At 56.1% G+C, this 17,354-nt stretch overlaps 1 protein-coding gene across 3 annotated transcripts; it reads left to right on the top strand.

Moving 5' to 3' along the window:
• Positions 1–318: 318 nt before the first annotated feature.
• On the top strand, positions 319–17,354 carry MARCHF2 (membrane associated ring-CH-type finger 2). Of its 3 annotated transcripts, none has more exons than XM_042886806.1 (5): positions 319–352; positions 4,556–4,761; positions 7,097–7,292; positions 13,619–13,828; positions 15,104–17,354. In XM_042886806.1, exons 2-5 carry the CDS (start codon positions 4,586–4,588, stop codon positions 15,260–15,262), a joined length of 741 nt encoding a protein of 246 aa, XP_042742740.1. In that variant the 5' UTR covers positions 319–352; positions 4,556–4,585; the 3' UTR covers positions 15,263–17,354. The 3 variants fall into 3 exon arrangements, with proteins under 3 accessions (XP_042742740.1, XP_042742739.1, XP_042742742.1); XM_042886805.1 differs by lacking the exon at positions 319–352 and adding an exon at positions 508–1,219; XM_042886808.1 differs by lacking the exons at positions 319–352; positions 13,619–13,828; positions 15,104–17,354 and adding an exon at positions 10,600–11,114.

Raw genomic sequence — 17,354 nt, 5'->3', positions numbered from 1 at the left:
CCCGCCCATTTTCCCACCCTGCCGGTTCCGCCCCGCGGCGTGGCCGGGCGTTGGGGGGGGCGGGACTTCCGTGCCCTTGGTTCCAATGGGCGGGGCTCTGCCTCTCAGCCGAGCCGCTATTGGTCAGCGCCTGTTGCCAGCGTGGTCGCGTTCCGACGCTGACAGAGCTTCCGCGCAGCCGATTGGGTGAGAGAGGGTCTTGACGTCCTCTAGACGCCGCTCGGGGATTGGCTGGCGGCCTGCGGTGCCCCCGGGTGGGCGGGCCGGCTGGGGGGGCGGGTGCCCGACGGGCGCAGGACCGGCGATGGGGCGGCGCGCCGCGCGCTGAGGGGCCGCGGGGCCGGGACTGCAGGTACGGGAGGTACGGGGGGGCACCAGAGGGGCACCGGGGGGGCACCGGGGGGGGGGGGGGCCCGGGGGGGGGGGGGGGGGGGCGGCGTCTGCGGGGCCGGGAGGGCCGCTCTCCGGTGCAGGGAAGGTTTCACCGTTGGCAGCCCCCGTTCCTCCCGGGGCTCCCGGCCCTGCAGCCGGCCATGAGCGGCGTCCCGGGGCCTTCGGACGCGTTTTGTGGACGCTTTCCGTCCCACGTTGTTGCTGCAGGCCCGGCTGGAGCAAAGGCAGGACGCAGCGGTTGCTCCGGGAGGGAACTGCAGAGATTCGTCGCGACGGCACGGCCAAAATCGAGCGCTGTGCTTCCAGCGGCTGCGAACTGGGCGGGCAGAGGCTGGGTGCGGGTCTGAGGTGCTGGTAGGAGCTGCTGCGTGCGCCTGCGAGAGCTCCTGGTGCTGAGACACAATGGGAGTAAATGGAGCGGCTGTTTTTCTCTCTATTGTTTAAACTAGCTTGGCTTCTGATCTAAAAAGCACGGAACTTTTTATTGGAAGACAAGGGGAGGAGCCAGGCGCCCTGGACTATAAACTCCAGCACGAGTTTATTTTCCCCTCCTTTGCTTTGACTCAGTTTGGGATGCTTTTTAAGCTCGGAGCAGCGGTTCCATCGGCAGCGATGGACTGAAGGCAACGTTCTCCTCCTGCTGCCGAAGAGAGGGACCAGGAGCAGCAGTGCTGCGGTGAGAGCACAGGGCAGATGAGAGTGGTGTCTGCGAGGAGGGCGATGCAGGAAGCCCTTGGCTTTGGCACTTCTTGCTCTCGGAAGTTTTGATGGCTTCAGTTCTGGTGCAAGGAAAAGCTGCTTGGGTTTGCTGGCAGCTGTTTGCAAGGTACGCCGCGTTCTGGATGGTTTTCCAATTTATTTCCTCGCCATTTTTTGTTGTGCATCCCTACAGACAGACCAGTCGAGGCCTGTGTCTCCAGACGTGCAAGCTAAGCAAAATAGTGCAGGCTTAAGTGGGAGAGAAGGACGCTGAGATCTTGGATCAGCTGTGCAGTTTGGGTTTTCTTCTTTTTCTTCCTTTCCCTTTTCTGATGGAGTGTCCAGAGCTGGAAAATCCATTTGTTTGGAGTTGCATTGAAGCTGCCTGGAAGGTGAAAGCACAGCAGCAGGGAGCTGCCGAGCATTGGTGTTAATTCAGATGCTGCCTCTCTTGAAAGGAGGGCTCTTGGGATAGGAGCAGTGCATTCCTGCATTGCTGCTGCTGTTGTTTGGTGGAGGCCCCAGAAGTGCAGGGAAATGGGAAGCCAGGGAGCTGCAGCACAGTTGGGTGCAGCTTCCCTTCCAAAAAGTGCAAGCACTGCTCTGGGCTGTGATAGCTGTGTATTCTTCATGGTGCTTCATGATTTAAATATGGCTTTCAAGCCTTGCTGAAGCTTCTTTCTTTCTCTGCAGAAGGAGAATAGCAATGGGATGCATGGGGTGTGTATGGTGGTGGTGCGGAGTGAATCACACTGCTGTGCACCTCTCAAAAACCAATGTCTGTGGAGCGCTCTGAGGAGGAGGAGGAGGAGTTTCTCATGTCCCAGCTGCTTGTCAGCTGTTTCCTTATGACATCTGTTATGAAAATGGCTGATGTGGGGCTGGGGAGACCCTCTGCAGCACCTCTGTTGTTGCCAGTGCTGACCACGCGCTGCAGGGAAGGTCCTGCAGGTTGACTCCTCGGAGCTGTGACAGGGTAACACGGAAGCATGTGCTTTCTCAAACAGCAAAACAGTGCTGCTGCCTTCAGCCCTCGGCAGAGAGTAGGTTTGGACAAACAGAACTGAAAAAAAGCCAGAGCCCTGCAGCAGCTTGGCTTGTTGTTGTTTGCTTTGAGTGCTGTCTGTTTGCTTCCATAGATCAAACCAGCTCTGCAGCCTTTGAAAAGCAGGAGTGCTTTGGGCCGCTCCTCTCATCCCATGCTTGGTGGCAGCTGGGAAAGCCTCTCACTTTGCTGGTGATCACGCGGTTATAAAGCGTAGTGTCTGCAATCCAAGAGGGATGGAACTGGTTTGGGAAGGTGAGAGGTGGGAAGATTGTTTCTGGGGTTTGGTGTAAGCTTGCGTGAGCAGCAGTTGGGTGCAGCAGCCCCTCTGACCATGGTCCTCTTCCTGCTGCAGTCACTCCTGTGTTGTTCTGATTTCCATGCTGGGTGTTTGCCTCGCCTCTGTGCTTCCCCCATCTGGGAGAAATAACTCTCTTACAGCCTGCAGAGTGCAAATATGCAGAACTCAGGTGGGGACCCTCCAGCTGCTCAGCATTTCCTCGTTCCTGCTGCACGCTTCTTTTGGATGGAGAGCAGAATGGCCTTGGTCTCTGTGCTCTCGAGCTGTGCAATTGTTCCAGGGAGTTTGGAAACTCCTGCTGCCCTCTGGGTGACAGCAGTGGGGCTGGAAGGCTTCAGGGAGGACGTTATGCTGGAGCAGGGTGCTTGCTGTCTTACTGCACGTGTTGGAGCTGTGCAGCCCTGCTGTGTAGCTCGCTTTCCCAAGCCAATTTTCCACCACCACAGTTTGTTTTCTCTTCAGTTTGAGCAATCTCTGCAAGCTCAGCTGTTTGCATCCTGGGTCAACTCGATGCGAGGAGGTGGATCCAGCCCTGACCTGCTCCCATGGTGAGGTGGGCTTTGGATCCACCAAGCTGCTGGTTGTGAGCCAGGAAGGGCCTGGCCTGGCTGCACGGCCCACTCGTGTCCGCTGGGTATGGAGCTGGAAGCAGAGCACTGCAGATGTTATCTTTGGATTTCGGTTCCTTCTCCATGAGCTGCGTTGCTGCTTTGCCTTCGTGCTCCCCGAGTGATGTGAGTCAGTTACATATTAAAGTGGTGACTTCAGGCTCCACCCTGGGATGGACTCCCATGTGGAAATGCCAAATAACTTGTAACTGAAAGCCGTGCATTTCCTGCTGGGCTGAGGGTGGCGGATCCCATCCAGCCCCACACGTGGCTGCTGGGATCCGATGGATGTGCAGCACCGTGATCCCACGAGGGACAGGAGAGTGGCTTTGTTCCAGAGCACAAAATGGACCTTTTTATCCTCTGGACTTAAAAATAAACAAGGTTTTGGCTGAACAAATGGATCCGACCTCTTTATTAAAAGCATACATCTCCCCATGTCTGCCTCAGAGAGAGGCCTGTAAAATTGAGAGAGCTCCTTGACGCACAGAGCAGCTGAGTGAAGTCATTCCGATGGCGCTTATCATCTTTCTTTTTGCTCTGTGGATCTGGACAGTTTGTAGCTTTGCTTTGTTCTCAGCGGAGAGCAGTGAGAGAAGCAGCAGAGCCCTGGGTGCTGTGCACAGATGGATGGAGCAGTTGGGTCGGGGCGGTGCTCGCTCATTTTGGAGTTGATGGGAAGATTCCTGTTGGTTTGGTTGGTTGATTCCTGAACCCACCGTGAGCTGAAGCCTATTCCAAACGCAGAGGAAAGGTCTGCAGATTGATGGAGGAGGAACAGGGCTCTGCTTACCTGGATTGTGGTTTGCAGGGCTCCAGCAGCTGTTGGTTTTGGTTACCTTCTGTGTGACCCCATGGAGGAGCAACGCAGCCCTTCCTGTGCATCAGGAAGCCCTCCTGGGTGTGTGGGGCTCTGCTCATTGGAGCCGGCTCTGCTCCTGTCAGCTCTGCTCTGCCCCTCCACCTCCCTGCCCTCTCTTTCAGTGTAAATCCCAGAGGTGCCAGCATTGTCTGCTGCTGGCTGTGTGTGCGGGCTGCTCGAAGGGCTGCTGCACAAACCACGCTGGGCTTGGAGTGCTGGAAGGGGAAGGAGTGCAGCCACCCTGCTGCCCTCCTGGTGCTGTGAAGAAATACAGAATGAAAGTCAGAGATGGCAGAGGGGCAGCTTTTGGGGTCGGAAAGCACCTGGGCGCAGGTGGAGAGAGCCGGGTGGCGCAGCAGTCAGGGCTGTGTGCAGTGAAACGTTGCAGCTTGCACAGAGGCTTTGGATGTGTGCTTTTGGGTCAGCCCCTGTGCTCACACCATCCCCACGTCGGGTGCTTTGGTTTGGAAGCCTCCACTGAAGGCTGAGCGCTGGCAGTTCTCTACAAAGCAGGTGTGCGACACGAGGCTGGGGGGGGGTGGAAGTCATCGGGGGTGAAGGAGGAGCAAAGCGCGCTGCCGGCGCCCAGGGGTGAGGCGAGGGTTCGGGTTCTGTGCTAGGTGCTCACAGCCCTTCCCGTCCCGCAGGTCCCCGCGGCAGCGAGGTGCGGAGCTGCGATGACGACGGGTGACTGCTGCCACCTGCCCGGCTCCCTGTGCGACTGCCCAGGCGGCGCTGCGCTCTCCAAGTCGGTGGAGGATTCGGACATGGGGCGGCCGCAGTTCGTCACCCAGGTCACCGCCAAGGATGGCCGCCTGCTCTCCACCGTCATCAAGGCGCTGGGTGCACAGAGGTCAGGCTGGTGCTGCTCGTCTGCTTTATCCCTGTTTTTGTGGCTCGAAAGGGGGGTTGGCAATAAAGTGTTGTTTGTGGTGGGGGTCGGCTGAGATGGTGTTGGGGTGAATTTTCGGCCCCTTCATGGGGTCCTGCATGGGCCAGGAGTGTCAGACAGGGCATCGCGTGCTGCCCCAAAGCCCTGTGTGCGCTCAGCTGTGCAGAAAAGCAGAGCTCCGTGCTGTACACAGGTGCTTTGAGGGCTGTGTGTGGCAAAGCTCCTCTCGCAGGGTGGGCTCAGAGTGAAGCATTGGTTCTGCAGCCCGAGGACAGGAGCTGCGTGCTGCAGGACGCGCTGCCCAGCTGCTGCTGGAGGGGATGCATGTTGCCTTGCTTGGACTCCTTTTGCAACACTTTTCATTAAGTATTTTGAGCAGCTTCTGCAACAGAGGGTGCTTTGCAGCATCACTCAGCCCAGGCCGTGCCAGCAGTCCCAGCTTGCATCCCACTCCTACCCCAACCACAGTGTGAGTGCACGAGCAGCCTGGGGTCACCGCACTGCTGAGACTGTTTGGGGTGAGCAACTCCTCCTCCAGATAGGAAGGAAGGAAAACAGAGGCTGATAAGAAGGAAGGCTGTTGTTCTTTTTTATTTCTCTCTCGCACTGTCAGCAAATTTTTTCCTTCTGGATTGTTTATGGGTAGCCAAGGTTATATTAACGCTCTGGAAATATGAAACTCCTCAAACAGGAAGAGAAGGGATGAAATGTCTTACAGATGCTTTTATTAGGAAATAACAGATGCGTGAGAGCACTTAGGGCCTGGGTTTTTTTTGGTCCGCGCTGAGGCCCTGAGAACGGACTTCGATTTTGTTGCTCTCACGCTGCACTGATGGTAAATGAGGTATTGCTGAGCTTCACAGCAGTGCCAGGGGGTCGTCAGGCAGATCTCATGAATCTGACTGTGATGAAACCTGCACACCTCCAGCAAAAATCTTCCTTCTGCTTTCCTGAGCCAAAGTGTGCTTTCTTGCTGGCTCTCCTCAGCCCTTCCTGTCCCATGTCTGCTTTTTTCCAGCCCTTTTTCTGTGCATTGTGAATTGCTGTGTCTGTTCCAGAGGGTCACGTTCTTGCTTTAGGTGGTGCAAACAAATGCAAGTAGTGCTGCTGCTTCTGAAGGCTGCAGATTGCTTGTCCTGCCTCTGCTCCGTTGGAATCCCACACGGGTCAGAATGGGGGTCATGTTTGAGCGTTGAGATGAGGTGAGGTGGCTGCTGTCCTGTCGGCAGTGTGGGCACAAAGGCTGGTGGAGCTCATCCTGTTTTTCAGAGGGCACGGAATGGGGCCTTCCAACAAGAGGTGTTCTTTTCTCACCCTGCTTCCCACTCCCAAACCTGTGCAGCTACGAATCTGAGAGAAAGGTGTTGCATCACAGAGGTGGCTGCTTGGGAGCTAGGAGAGAGGAGGCACCAGTGAGTGACTTGCCTTTGTGGTTCAGGAGGGGAAGGGCTCTTATTTTTGTCCCTAGGTGGTCTTGATGAGGGTTGGGTGCAGAGGAGCAGCACAGAGCTGCTCAGACTGGCAGACTTCTGTGGCTGCAGCCCTTGGAGGTTTCTCAGGGAGCCATTATGGGGCTGGCAGATGTGTGGGGCTTCCAGTGCACCTGTGCTTTGCAGGCCAGCTGGGATGCCCTTGGACCTAGAATGGCACCAGGTGCCTGTTGTTAGGAGCTGAACCTTGCTGGAAAGGCCTGCAGTGATTGATTCAGTGCGGAATGGTGCAATGAAGAGCGCTCACCCTGGCCTGACATCGTAGTGGGTTCAGAGGAAGGAGATCATGGCTGTGTGGCAGCCATGTGTGAGCTCCAGCAGTCTCCAAAAAGTAAATGCAATGCTGGGATTTAGGAAGCAACGCAGGACAGAACAGAGCACAGGCACTGCAATAATCCTGGAAGCTGCACAGCTCCGATTGCTGCAGCTCTGATGGGGTGTGAGAAATGGAAAGGATGCGGGGAGGGGCAGTGAAGGTGACTGGAGAGGTGCTGTGCTTCTCTCTGAGGTGTGGCCAAATGGAGCAGAGCTCTGCTGCTCGTGGAGAAGTGGTGAGCAGGGTTTGGCAGGTCTGTAAGCATGTGGAAAGCATTGTGCTGTTCGGGACAAGAGCTGGGGTGGCACAGCACTGGCCTCATACAGCACCTGCGGTGCCCTGAGCTTCCAGGAGAGCAGATCTTGGGCTCTATTAAGAGATATGAGTCTATAATTGAACCTTGTAGCTGGGGGAGGGGTGGAGGGTGAGAAGTTCCCCAGCCTGCCTGTCTGACTGTGATTTCCTTCTGTTTTTCTGTCTGCCTCTGTAGTGACGGTCCCATCTGTCGAATCTGTCACGAAGGTGGAAATGGGGAGGGACTGCTTTCCCCATGTGACTGCACAGGAACACTGGGCACCGTGCACAAGAGCTGCCTGGAAAAATGGTTGTCCTCCTCCAACACAAGTTACTGTGAGCTCTGCCACACAGAATTTGTTGTAGAGAGAAGACCGAGGCCTTTGACAGAGGTACCGCTTTCTTCCTGCTTTGCTTTTCTGACTGATGTGCCCCGTGTCTGTGTGCTCTGTGCTGTGTCCCCCTCCTCTTGGTACCCAGACACTCACACAGGGTGCTTTGTGTAGGAAACCAAAGCTCTCATTGGGCCCAGTGATGTTCTGATGGTGCAGGAGCAGCGTCTGGGGCAGCCCCTGTCTGCAAACCCCCCCACAACCTTGGGAACCATTGCACTTACAGACAAACCTCCGCCCTCAGCAACCAAACACAGAGGTCACCGCGTGACTGCCTGAGATACGAAGCCTTCAGAAATGCAATTACTGTTTTTTTTTCCTGTTGGCTTTCATCTTTTCTCACAGCGTTACGTCGGTTGTCTGTGATTTCCTTGTGTTCTGCTCTGAAAAGTGAGAGATGGTGGCTGCTGGTGCTGCTGGCAAAGGACCCGTCCTGTGACCCGTCCTCCACTGAGGAGCACCGATGTGTGCTTGGAGGCAGTGGTGTCAGGCTCCTTCCTGCTGACCTGAGGGCTCTGCATCCCATGGCTGCTCCACAGTGGGTGGGGATCCCCCTCTGGCCATTGCCATGGGGGTACTGGGCTCCTACGCTTCCCCTGCTTAGGTGCTCTGCTGTGCTCACCCTTCAGGCTTCCTCTTGCCCCAGGGTTTATAGCAGCTGCCTGCAGTGAAGCCCTCTGTGTGTGAGGGATGAGGGCAGCGTGGCCACATCTTCTGTGGGTGCCCCATCCCTGGAGCTGCCCTTGGGCCACACATGGGCCCTGAGCAGCCTGAGCTGGGGGCACCAGCTGGGGCTGCAGAGGGGTTCTGTTTAGAAGAGAACTGGACTGACTGAACAGGCTGGAGCTGGGTAGGTGGCACTGATAGCAGTTGGCATTTCTGGCAGCACTGCAGGACTGTGTAGGAAGGTGGCACGGCACGCCTGGGGTGCTACAATGGAAGCTCTGGTTTGTAACTGTGCTGCTCTGAGCCCACTCTGTGGTTCCCCCAGCTCCATCAGTTGGGTTTAAACTGAGGCACAGCTGCATGTTGCTTTGGCTGTCTGTATTCCCATTCCTATCAGTTCCCGGGGGGGCAGTGCCAGTACCCTCCTCCCTGCAGCCCTGCTCTGCTTCTTTTATCTCCACTGCAGCCCAAGGAGGAGCCCAGGGGGGAAGAGTCCCATGGCTGGAGCAGTGCTCAGTCTGTGTTTTGCCAAGCTGAGGTTCTATTTTAATGATGACTGCTTAATTTACAGCCCACTGTTGCTGCCTGGACAGCCACAGCCAGAGGTGACTTCAGAGCACTGTCTTTAGAAAAGCAATTTGCCAGAGGGCATTACGTCAGCAGTTGGTGTTCTCTGAATCTTATCTCTTCTCTCCCAGCTGCTGAAATGTATAAAATCCTCTCTGACCAAAAAACTTTCAGCTGGCTGTTTCAGAGGTTGCAAACATTCCAGCCCAGACACAGCCATGCCCTCAGCACAGAACCCTTCAGAGAGAGCCGGCAGCACCCAGCAGCTCACCAGCACTTCCCACTCACACCCTCTGTCTGCCCTCTGCTGTAATCTCGTCCTCACACCAGATTGGGCTCTTCACCAGCTCTTCACCAGCTGCTTTTGGGACCTTTCAGTCCCAAGCTGTTGGTGCATTTCTCAGAATAGGGCTGGGAAGGGGCTGCTTTGTCACGGAGGGGTGACGTGGTTCCCCATCTCCTTATCTGAGACATTCTCTGCTCCTGTCCTTCCTTGGGGGTGGGGGTGTTTTGGAACTTGTGAGGAAGTGATGCTCACATGTGACTGTGCCAGGTCACAGCTGTGGTCAAAGTCCACTGTTTGCCCCATGAAACTGGAGACACGTTAGGGAGCAGCTCTGCCATCCCGTGAGAGCCACAACCCTGGCACTGTGTGAGTGATTTTGAACCCACAACCACAGAGCAAACCTTCCCCACAGCCTGCTGCATCATCTCTGCGTGGAGCAAACCTTTCCCACAGCCTTCTGCGTTCCTGCATGGAGCAAAACTTTCCCAGAGCCTGCTGCATCCCAGCCAGTTCCCAAATCCCTGCCATGGCACACGTTATTCTCCATTCTGGCTGATGCTTTGTCTGTGTGCTGGGGCAAGGAGCTGAAAATGCAGGGAAGGGGATGATCCCAGATTGCCAAGGAAGCGTAACCTCCTTCGCCTGCTAAAGAGCTGGGAAGTCAGAATAGAGGTCATGAGGAATTGCAACAAGTAATTGAGGTAGGAGCAGGGGACTTTCTTATTTCAAACAATGTCAGACACAGAAAACCCGTGGTTACTGCTCAGGAGTCATCTCCAGAAGATGTCTGCATCTCTGCTGTCCTGAGCAGTGCAGGAGGAGGGCAGCCTCCCAGCTTTGCCCAGGCTGGGGCTGCTCACATGGCTCCCAAGCAGGGCTGGCTGGGTTTGCTTTGTCCTCCTTAAATCTGCCTCACCCACTCTTGTCAGTCGGAGTCCTCGTGTCCCTGTGCTTCTGCAGAAGGCTTCCTGCTGAGTGTGTGATGCAGCCCAGGACACGCTGTGGTTTTGCTCCCGCTGCTTTCTGTGTGTTTTATTGCACAGCGATTGTTTTGCCTATGGAAAAGGACTGCTTTGGGGCAGCTTGGCTGCACCCCATCCAGTTCAGAGAAGTGAGCTGTGCTGTTTGCTCACCCCACCCTCCCTGGGGTCTTATCTCCCTGGCAGATGGGCTGTTTGCTTTGCTTTCCTCGAACTCTTCTCCCTGCACCATTCTCCATCCCCTGTGCTCCTCTCAGCCTTGCCCCAGCTCTGATCTCTCCTTTCTCAGTGTGAGCTCCTATCCGAGCCCTGCACCCAGCAAAACCAAATCCCTCCTGGCTCCCGCTGAGCCCAGTTCTGCTCTCATGTTTCCCTTTAGCTCTGCATGGAGCCAAAGCTCAGCGTGTTCATAACCCCCAGTGCTGGGCGCTGCTGGGACAGCTGCTCTTGGGGCAGAATCACAGAATTGTAGGGGTTGGAAGGGACCTCCAGAGCTCATCGAGTCCAACCCCCTGCCAAAGCAGTTCCCTACAGCAGGTCGCACAGGTCGGCATCCAGGCAGGTCTTGAACATCTCCAGAGAAGGAGACTCCACCACCTCCCTGGCAGCCTGTTCCAGTGCTGGGGTGTGATGTGCTGCTCCCCATGCAGGGCTGGGCTGCCTGGGACGCCTCTCCATGGCAGTGAGCTCTGCTCATTGCTCCCAGAGCAGCTACTGGTATCCCAGAGCCTCCCTCTGCTCACTGCTCCTGCTGCTTCCATCCCCTGAGGCTCAAAAGCACCCCACAATCAGCCCTCTCATCCCACAGCCCTGCTGGTACCGGGGGGAGGAACATCTGGAAGGCCCCAGAGTTGTGCTGGAGGACAGAAATACATCTTGTCTCCTGCAGAGAGGTCGTCGCCAGTCTGGGAGCTGTGTTGCAGCTTCTCATCTCCTTTTAGGCACTCTTATTTGCAGCGTGGAAGCAATTGTTTTTGGACTCGGCCTGGAAGAAGAGCACGTTGCCCTTTTGTTGCTTTCCCATGTTTACTTGACGGTTCTCCCTACAAAAATTGTTTAATCTGACCACTTTTTGGATAGTTTACAAGGTTTGTTTTAAGTCCCATGTGCATTAGTCTGCTGCTGTGCCAGAAACCCCTCGCCCTCAGGGTGGCTCATTGTGTTCCCTTTTCACTGTGTCAGTGCATCTTGGCAATGGAAATCAACTACTTCAAAAGGAAATTAATTTGCTTCCTGCCTTTACATGTTTGGCTCCCATCTTGGGGAGGATGGGGGGACTTTCAAAGGTTACAAGGAGTATAAATAGAACAAGATGCAACAGAATACCAGTTTGCCTTCAGGTTCTTATTGTACTGGGGTCAAAAGTGACCCACGATGTCTTCATATCCAAAGACAGGATGCTGCAGGACTGCTGCTGGGCCAGGTCAGATAGAACAGCTGAGTGCTGCGTGCCCCAGGCTGTGCAGGGCTGAAGCTGGGAATGTCAAGTGGGTGGCTGGGGTTGGGATGGCTGGGATTTGGGGTCAAGATGACTGAGGTTTGGGATGGCTAGGGTTTGGGGTTGGTTTGGGGTTGGGATGGCTGGGGTTTGGGGTTAGAACAGCTTTGGTTTGGGGTTGGGATGGTTGGGGTTTGGGGTTAGAACAGCTTTGGTTTGGGGTTGGGATGGTTGGGGTTTGGGGTTGGGATGGCTAGGGTTTGGATGGCTAGGGTTTAGGGTTGGGCCAGCTTTGGGTTGGGGTTGAGACTGCTAGGACTTGAGGTTGGGGTAGTTGGAGTTCAGGATGGCTAGGGTTTGGGATTGAGATGGGCAAGGGTTTGGGGTTAAGATGGCTGGGATTTGGGGTTCAGGTCTCTGGGTTTGGGATGGCTAGGGTTTGGAGTTGGGATGGCTGGGATTTGGGGTTCAGATGTCTGGGGTTAGGATGGCTATGGGATGGGATGGCTATGATTTAGGTTGGGATGGCTGAGGTGTGGGATGGCTGAGATTTTGTGTTCAGATGGGTAGAGTTGGAATGGCTGGGGTTTGGGGTTCAGGTGGCTGGGGTTGGGACAGCTATGGTTTGGGGTTCAGATGGCAGAGTTTAGGATGGCTGGGGTTTGGGGTTGGGATGGCTGGAGTTGGGGCTTTGGATGGCTGAGGTTGGGTTTTATGAGGGCTGGGGTTGGAATGGTGAGGATTGGGATGGCTGGGGTTGGGATGGCTGTGGAGTTGAGTTACTTGACTTCAGACAGCAGGACTGCCAGCACAGTGATGTAGGAGCAGCTTTGCTGTGCAGCTGGGCTGCTGCCCGCCCTCGCTTCCTCCTAGGGCTGCTCAGGGCTGTGTGTGGTCCTTATCTTCCCCATGCAGCTCATCACCACTCATCTCTGCAAGATGACATGCAGGTCTCCCTCCCTTCTCCTGGCCAAGCCACAGTTGTGGCCACTCTTAAACTTCCTGCTGGCTGTCAGGCCATCCAGCCGTGCTCAGAAGGGCTTTAAGAATGCCTTTAACTTGTTCTTTACATTGCAGCATTGCTTGGTCCCCAGCTGTGCTCCTCAGCTTGCAGCCTGCACAGCTCTGTTTGTTCCCATGTTGTTTCGACCAGTGCTGTCCTATTAACTCCTTGCATACCTTCTACACCCCATCTGTGTCAGGGGAAGGGGCTTTGTGTGCACTGTCCCTTTAAATCTTCCCTTTTGGAAAATGAGTGCCCCAAAATTACCTGCCAGACCTGGAGCAGGGCAGTGAGATGAGAGAACTTCACAGCTGGGTGCGGAGGTAACTTGGGAGCAGGAACTCCATGCAGCAAATACTTGGACTGAAATCAGAGCTGCAGCCCTCAGGTGACACCAGCTTTGGTTTTTGAGCAGAAAAAAACCCGAACCTTAAATAAGGGCAGTGGTGCAGGAAATGGAGAAGGATCCAGCAGCCCCATAGCCAGCAGCTGTACAAAGCTCGTGGTAAAATGTACTGTGGCACTGCTGGGTGTTGGTAGGAGCCACAATAGCTTGCTGCTCTAAAAAAGGAAAGGAAAGGCTGAAAATAGCAGCATCCCAGGAAAACGGGAACAATTGCTGTTGTCAAAGTCTAGTGTCTGAAATGAACCCAAATTTGGAAGCAGGTCAAGGCTCTGGGAAGTTGTGCCTCTGGAGAGGTCTGCTGGGGGAAAGCTGCCTGCAGCAGAGCTGTGTGCTTTCTGCTGCCGGCTGATTTTTGGGCAGTGCAGAGCCTCTCGGTCACACCGAGCAGTGCAGTAACCCTCTCCCGGGAAGGGTTGCGGATCGTTGGATGCATGCGGAGCAGCAGAGCGAGCTGAGATGGGCAGCGCTCCGGTCTGTGTCCCTGGGCACGGTGGCTGCGCTCTCTGTGCTCCCTGCTGATGGCGCTGGGCTCCTGCTGCTTGCTGAGCCCCAAGAACAGCATTGTGCCCTGAGAGCCCATGGAACGGCCAGGCTCAGCTGGACCTGAGGCTCAGCTGGACCTGAGGCTGCAGCTTCGCCTGAGTCAGGAGTGCAGCTCTGAAGTGCCGCTGCTGTCCAGGAACGTCTCCCACAGCCCCGCACCAGCCGCAGAGCGCTGGCTGTGCCGCCCCTGGAGCTCAGCCTGGAGCTCAGCCTTTACTTCCATCTTCCCCCCCAGCTGCCTCTCCCCTTTCCCTCAGCGGTTGCTAGAAGCAGCCTTGACGTGCTCAGCCCTTTTGTTGTGCCGGTTGATGCGAGCTGAGTGCTGGCAGCAGATGCACACAGGCTGCAAGAGATGCACGGCAGCTCCTTGCTGCAGCAGCCCTGCTTTGCTGGCACCCTGCGTGCTGCTAACCCCCCTCTTCCTCTCCATCCCGCAGTGGCTGAAGGATCCCGGTCCCCGCAATGAGAAGAGGACGCTGTTCTGCGACATGGTGTGTTTCCTGTTCATCACTCCCCTGGCGGCGATCTCGGGCTGGCTGTGTCTGCGCGGAGCTCAGGACCATTTGCAGTTCAACAGCCGCCTGGAGGCCATCGGACTCATAGCACTGACTATTGCACTTTTTACAATCTACGTCCTTTGGACGCTGGTAAGTGCACAGGAGGGCTCTGCTCGCCGCTCCCGGGCTCGGTGGTGTTCAGAAGGGATGCTGCGTTGTGCCCCTCGGGAGGAAACCTCTTGAACATCCCTTTAATTATGTTCAGATGGGAGCTGCCAAAGCTGGGCAGGAAAGCAGGCAGCAGTTCAGCATGCAGCACGTCTGGCTGAGAGCCCTGGGCTGCAGCTGGCTGGCGAACACAGAGTTCCCCATTTCCCATTCTGTTCTTTCACATTCTGTCTGTCCCTGGGTTTGGATCTTCATTTCACCCTTCCTCCCTGAAGTGCTCCTGCCCTTGGTACCCTCCTCCAGCCGCTTGCTGGGAGGGATCCTCCAAGCTGTCAGATCTTTAGGCACTTCCCCACCACCCATTGCTCCCATCTCTCAGAATGGAGCTTCCCCTGGGGTTTGGGCATTCCTTGGAAGTCCCTGTGCAGATCCCAGTGCTGGGGCGATGTTACTGGTGCAGGGAACTGCTGCAGCTTCACCTCTATAGGAAGCCAAACTAACCTCGGGAAGCTGAAGAGGAACTGCTTCCCTCTCCTGGGTGTCTGGGAGGTGCAGAGGAAGCAGAGGAGTGCGTGTTGTGATGCAATGAGCCGTGGCTCCAGCTGCTGTGGTTCTGCTGTGCTTCCTTGCAGAGAGGGACACGAGGTGGAGCCCTTTGCTCAGTTTATTGTGAGAGGCTGCGAGTTGTGTTTGCTTCTTGTGTGTAAGCAAACAGCCTTATTCCCAGTCGGCCTTGCAGCAGGAGGTGGCACGCAGCCCATCACCTCAGCACTGCAGTCTCTCACAGCAGATGGCTCAACCCTACAAAAACCAGAGAACTGACTTTCTGTGTCAGAGCCACAGCGCAGGCAGCTGAAGGGAGGCGGGAAGCCTGAGTGATGGCAGGGTGCAGAGCGAGGGGGGATCCCAAAGGGCAGAGCGGATCTACGAGATGGGTCTGGCTGCACTCAGCCTCCTCTCGCCTGGCCCTGGTGGGAATTCCTCCCTTTGCAATGGGTCAGAAGAGGCCCCAAAGCTCTGCCACCCGACCCCACCACAGGCTGGGTGCCCCCCGAGCTCAGGCTGCCCCAGGAACCCATCCATGGGCTGCGGCACCCAAGGGACGGGGCGCCCACCCTCCTCAAAGGTTGGGGAGCTGCAGCGCCCCATCCCCACCGAGCCCAGTGCCGTGTCCATAGGCCGAGGGCTGTGGGATGAGCGGAGAGGAGGGCTGCCCGCCTCCCCCCACTGTGAGCCGTGCTGTGCCCTTGCCTGCAGGTCTCGTTCCGCTACCACTGCCAGCTGTACTCGGAGTGGCGCAGGACCAACCAGAAGGTGCGCCTCATGCTGCCGCCCACCCGCAGCCCCCACCCCGCGCCCCACTCCCTGCTGTCTGCCAAGCTGATGAAAAAGGCGGCGGATGAGACCAGCGTCTGAGCAGCTCCTCCTTCAGGGTGAGCAAATGGGGCCGGATCTGAGCCCGCGGGGCTGAGCCCAACTGGAGGGACTCCGTCCTTTGGCCAACACAGATCGGGAGCATCTGCCACGTGGAGCGGCCCGGAGGAGCTGGCTGGCAGAGCAGGGGACACCTATAGCACCATACGTGGGAAATCTCATATATATATATATATATCTATATATAATATTATTTTTTAATGGCCGTGCATATTGTGTTTCAGTCCTTTATGTGTCGATGTTCTAAGCTTCAGTATAGAAGCTGGCAGCCTGATCTCATTCAGAGGTTAAATCTATGCCTTTTCTCCAAACGAAGCACTGCTCGTCGGCCGTCCTTGGGAGCCCCTTCTCCTTTGCACTAAATTGGTTTTGATAATATTGCAGCCACCTCTCCCGTTACTCTCTGGTCTTTTTTTTGTGGAGTTTCTGTCCTTTCTAGAGAAAGTTGTGTGTTTTTAATAATTATTGTAACCCCAGAAGGAGTTGAAATGGCGTAAATGCTGAATGGAGACGTTTTGTATTGTAAAGTACTGTAATTTTGAGAATTTCAGAATGAGTTCCAAAACGAGCAAACCTTTTCCTGTGCAGACACGGCCTCACGGGATGCTTTCCTTGCAGGTCCTGGCTCATCCCCAGGACTCGGATGCTCTCAGCTCTTGGCACGTCCCACAGAGGTCCATGGAGGGGCTGAGGGTGTGTAGCAGTGACTGAACCCCCCCTCATTTTTCTCTATCAGAAGCTCATAATGGGGCTTTTGGGAAAAAGGGGAGAGCTGGAGTCTTTTTGCTGGTGTCCCCACTCAGCCTTGAGGCCGGACCTCTCGCTGGCAGTCCCTCACAGGGACATCTCAGCACATTCCATACCAGCAGCCAGAGGAGCTGCTGCTGTTTGGTTCAGCCCTGAAATTGCTGCCTGCCTGCTGTGTGTCCTCCAGCAAAATGATCCCCACGTCCCATCTCCAGGGCTGGCATTCCCCCTCCTCCCCCATTCACCTGCATTTCCAGCACATCTGGCTACCAAACCCTCTGTCTCATTTCCATGCCACCAGTGGCATTCCCTGCCCATGCAGCCCCACACCGCTGTGCCATCGATGCCTGTGTGCAGTGCTGTGCTCACAGACTGTGCCCCTCCTTTGCTGAGCCCACGTGGGTCAGACAGAACCCTCCAAGATGGAGCCCTGTCATTTCTTGGACGCAAAGCTCCCTGTGCCATTCTTGCTGTTTTTCCTTTCATGTTCCTTGCCTTTTTGTTCTTTCCCTCTGCTTGACTGTAGGCTTGAAGTCCCTGGTGGATACAAGGCAGCACCCTGCCTCTCCCAGCTCTGGGCTGTGTCTGTTTTCTCTCCCATCCCAGGACAATCCGTGCAGCACCTTGCAGCACCTTGCAGCAGCCCCTGCCCGCAGTGTCCAGGTCCTGGAAGTCTGCTGGCAGCACGAGGCTCTCATTGCTGCTCTCCCCATTCCCTCCTGCTGCCTCCCCTTCCATGCAGGTTTGCAGTGGGGCCATACAGTGGTTGTGCTCCCTCCGGAAGGCTCGGCCCACCCCTGGGTGCCACAGATCCCCCCCCAGGTGTTGCCTCCCTCCCAGCCCCTTCCCTCGGCTGTGGGTGCTGCACCACCACGCTGTGCCTTGTCCTGGGTACCTCCATCCAGTCCCTCCTGACAAACCACAGCCTGGGCACTTGGTGCAGCCTGGCTGCTGCCTCCCAGGAGCTTGGTGTTCCAATGCGTCCTGGCGGTGCGTAGGGGTGAGCGCTCCCACCTGTGTAAGGACTCGAAGGAGGAAACCCACTGATGGTCCAAACACACAGCTGGGAAAGCCAGAAGTCCTCAGCTGGGGCGGATGGGGCCCTATGCTGCTGCACAGCCACGGCCTCACCTCTTCTTTATTGTCTTTATCGTGGTTGCCAATCATCGGAGCTGTTGCATGTGCCCCTGCGAAACCCAACAGTGACTCTGAGCCTCCTCCTCCTTCCCAGAGGAGAAGCTCAGCTCATGGATGTGGGAAAGCAGTGTCTGACCCAGTGTCGTGGGGGAAACGGGCTGTGCAATTCTGTAAATAAAAGTGAGACAAA

This window comes from Lagopus leucura, unplaced genomic scaffold (assembly GCF_019238085.1).
Source record: "Lagopus leucura isolate 7727_CA_CO unplaced genomic scaffold, USGS_WTPT01 Super-Scaffold_100064, whole genome shotgun sequence".
Classification (NCBI taxonomy): Eukaryota; Metazoa; Chordata; class Aves; order Galliformes; family Phasianidae; genus Lagopus; species Lagopus leucura.
Note: the sequence above shows the minus strand (reverse complement) of the source record. Positions and strands in the feature narration are given on the sequence as shown.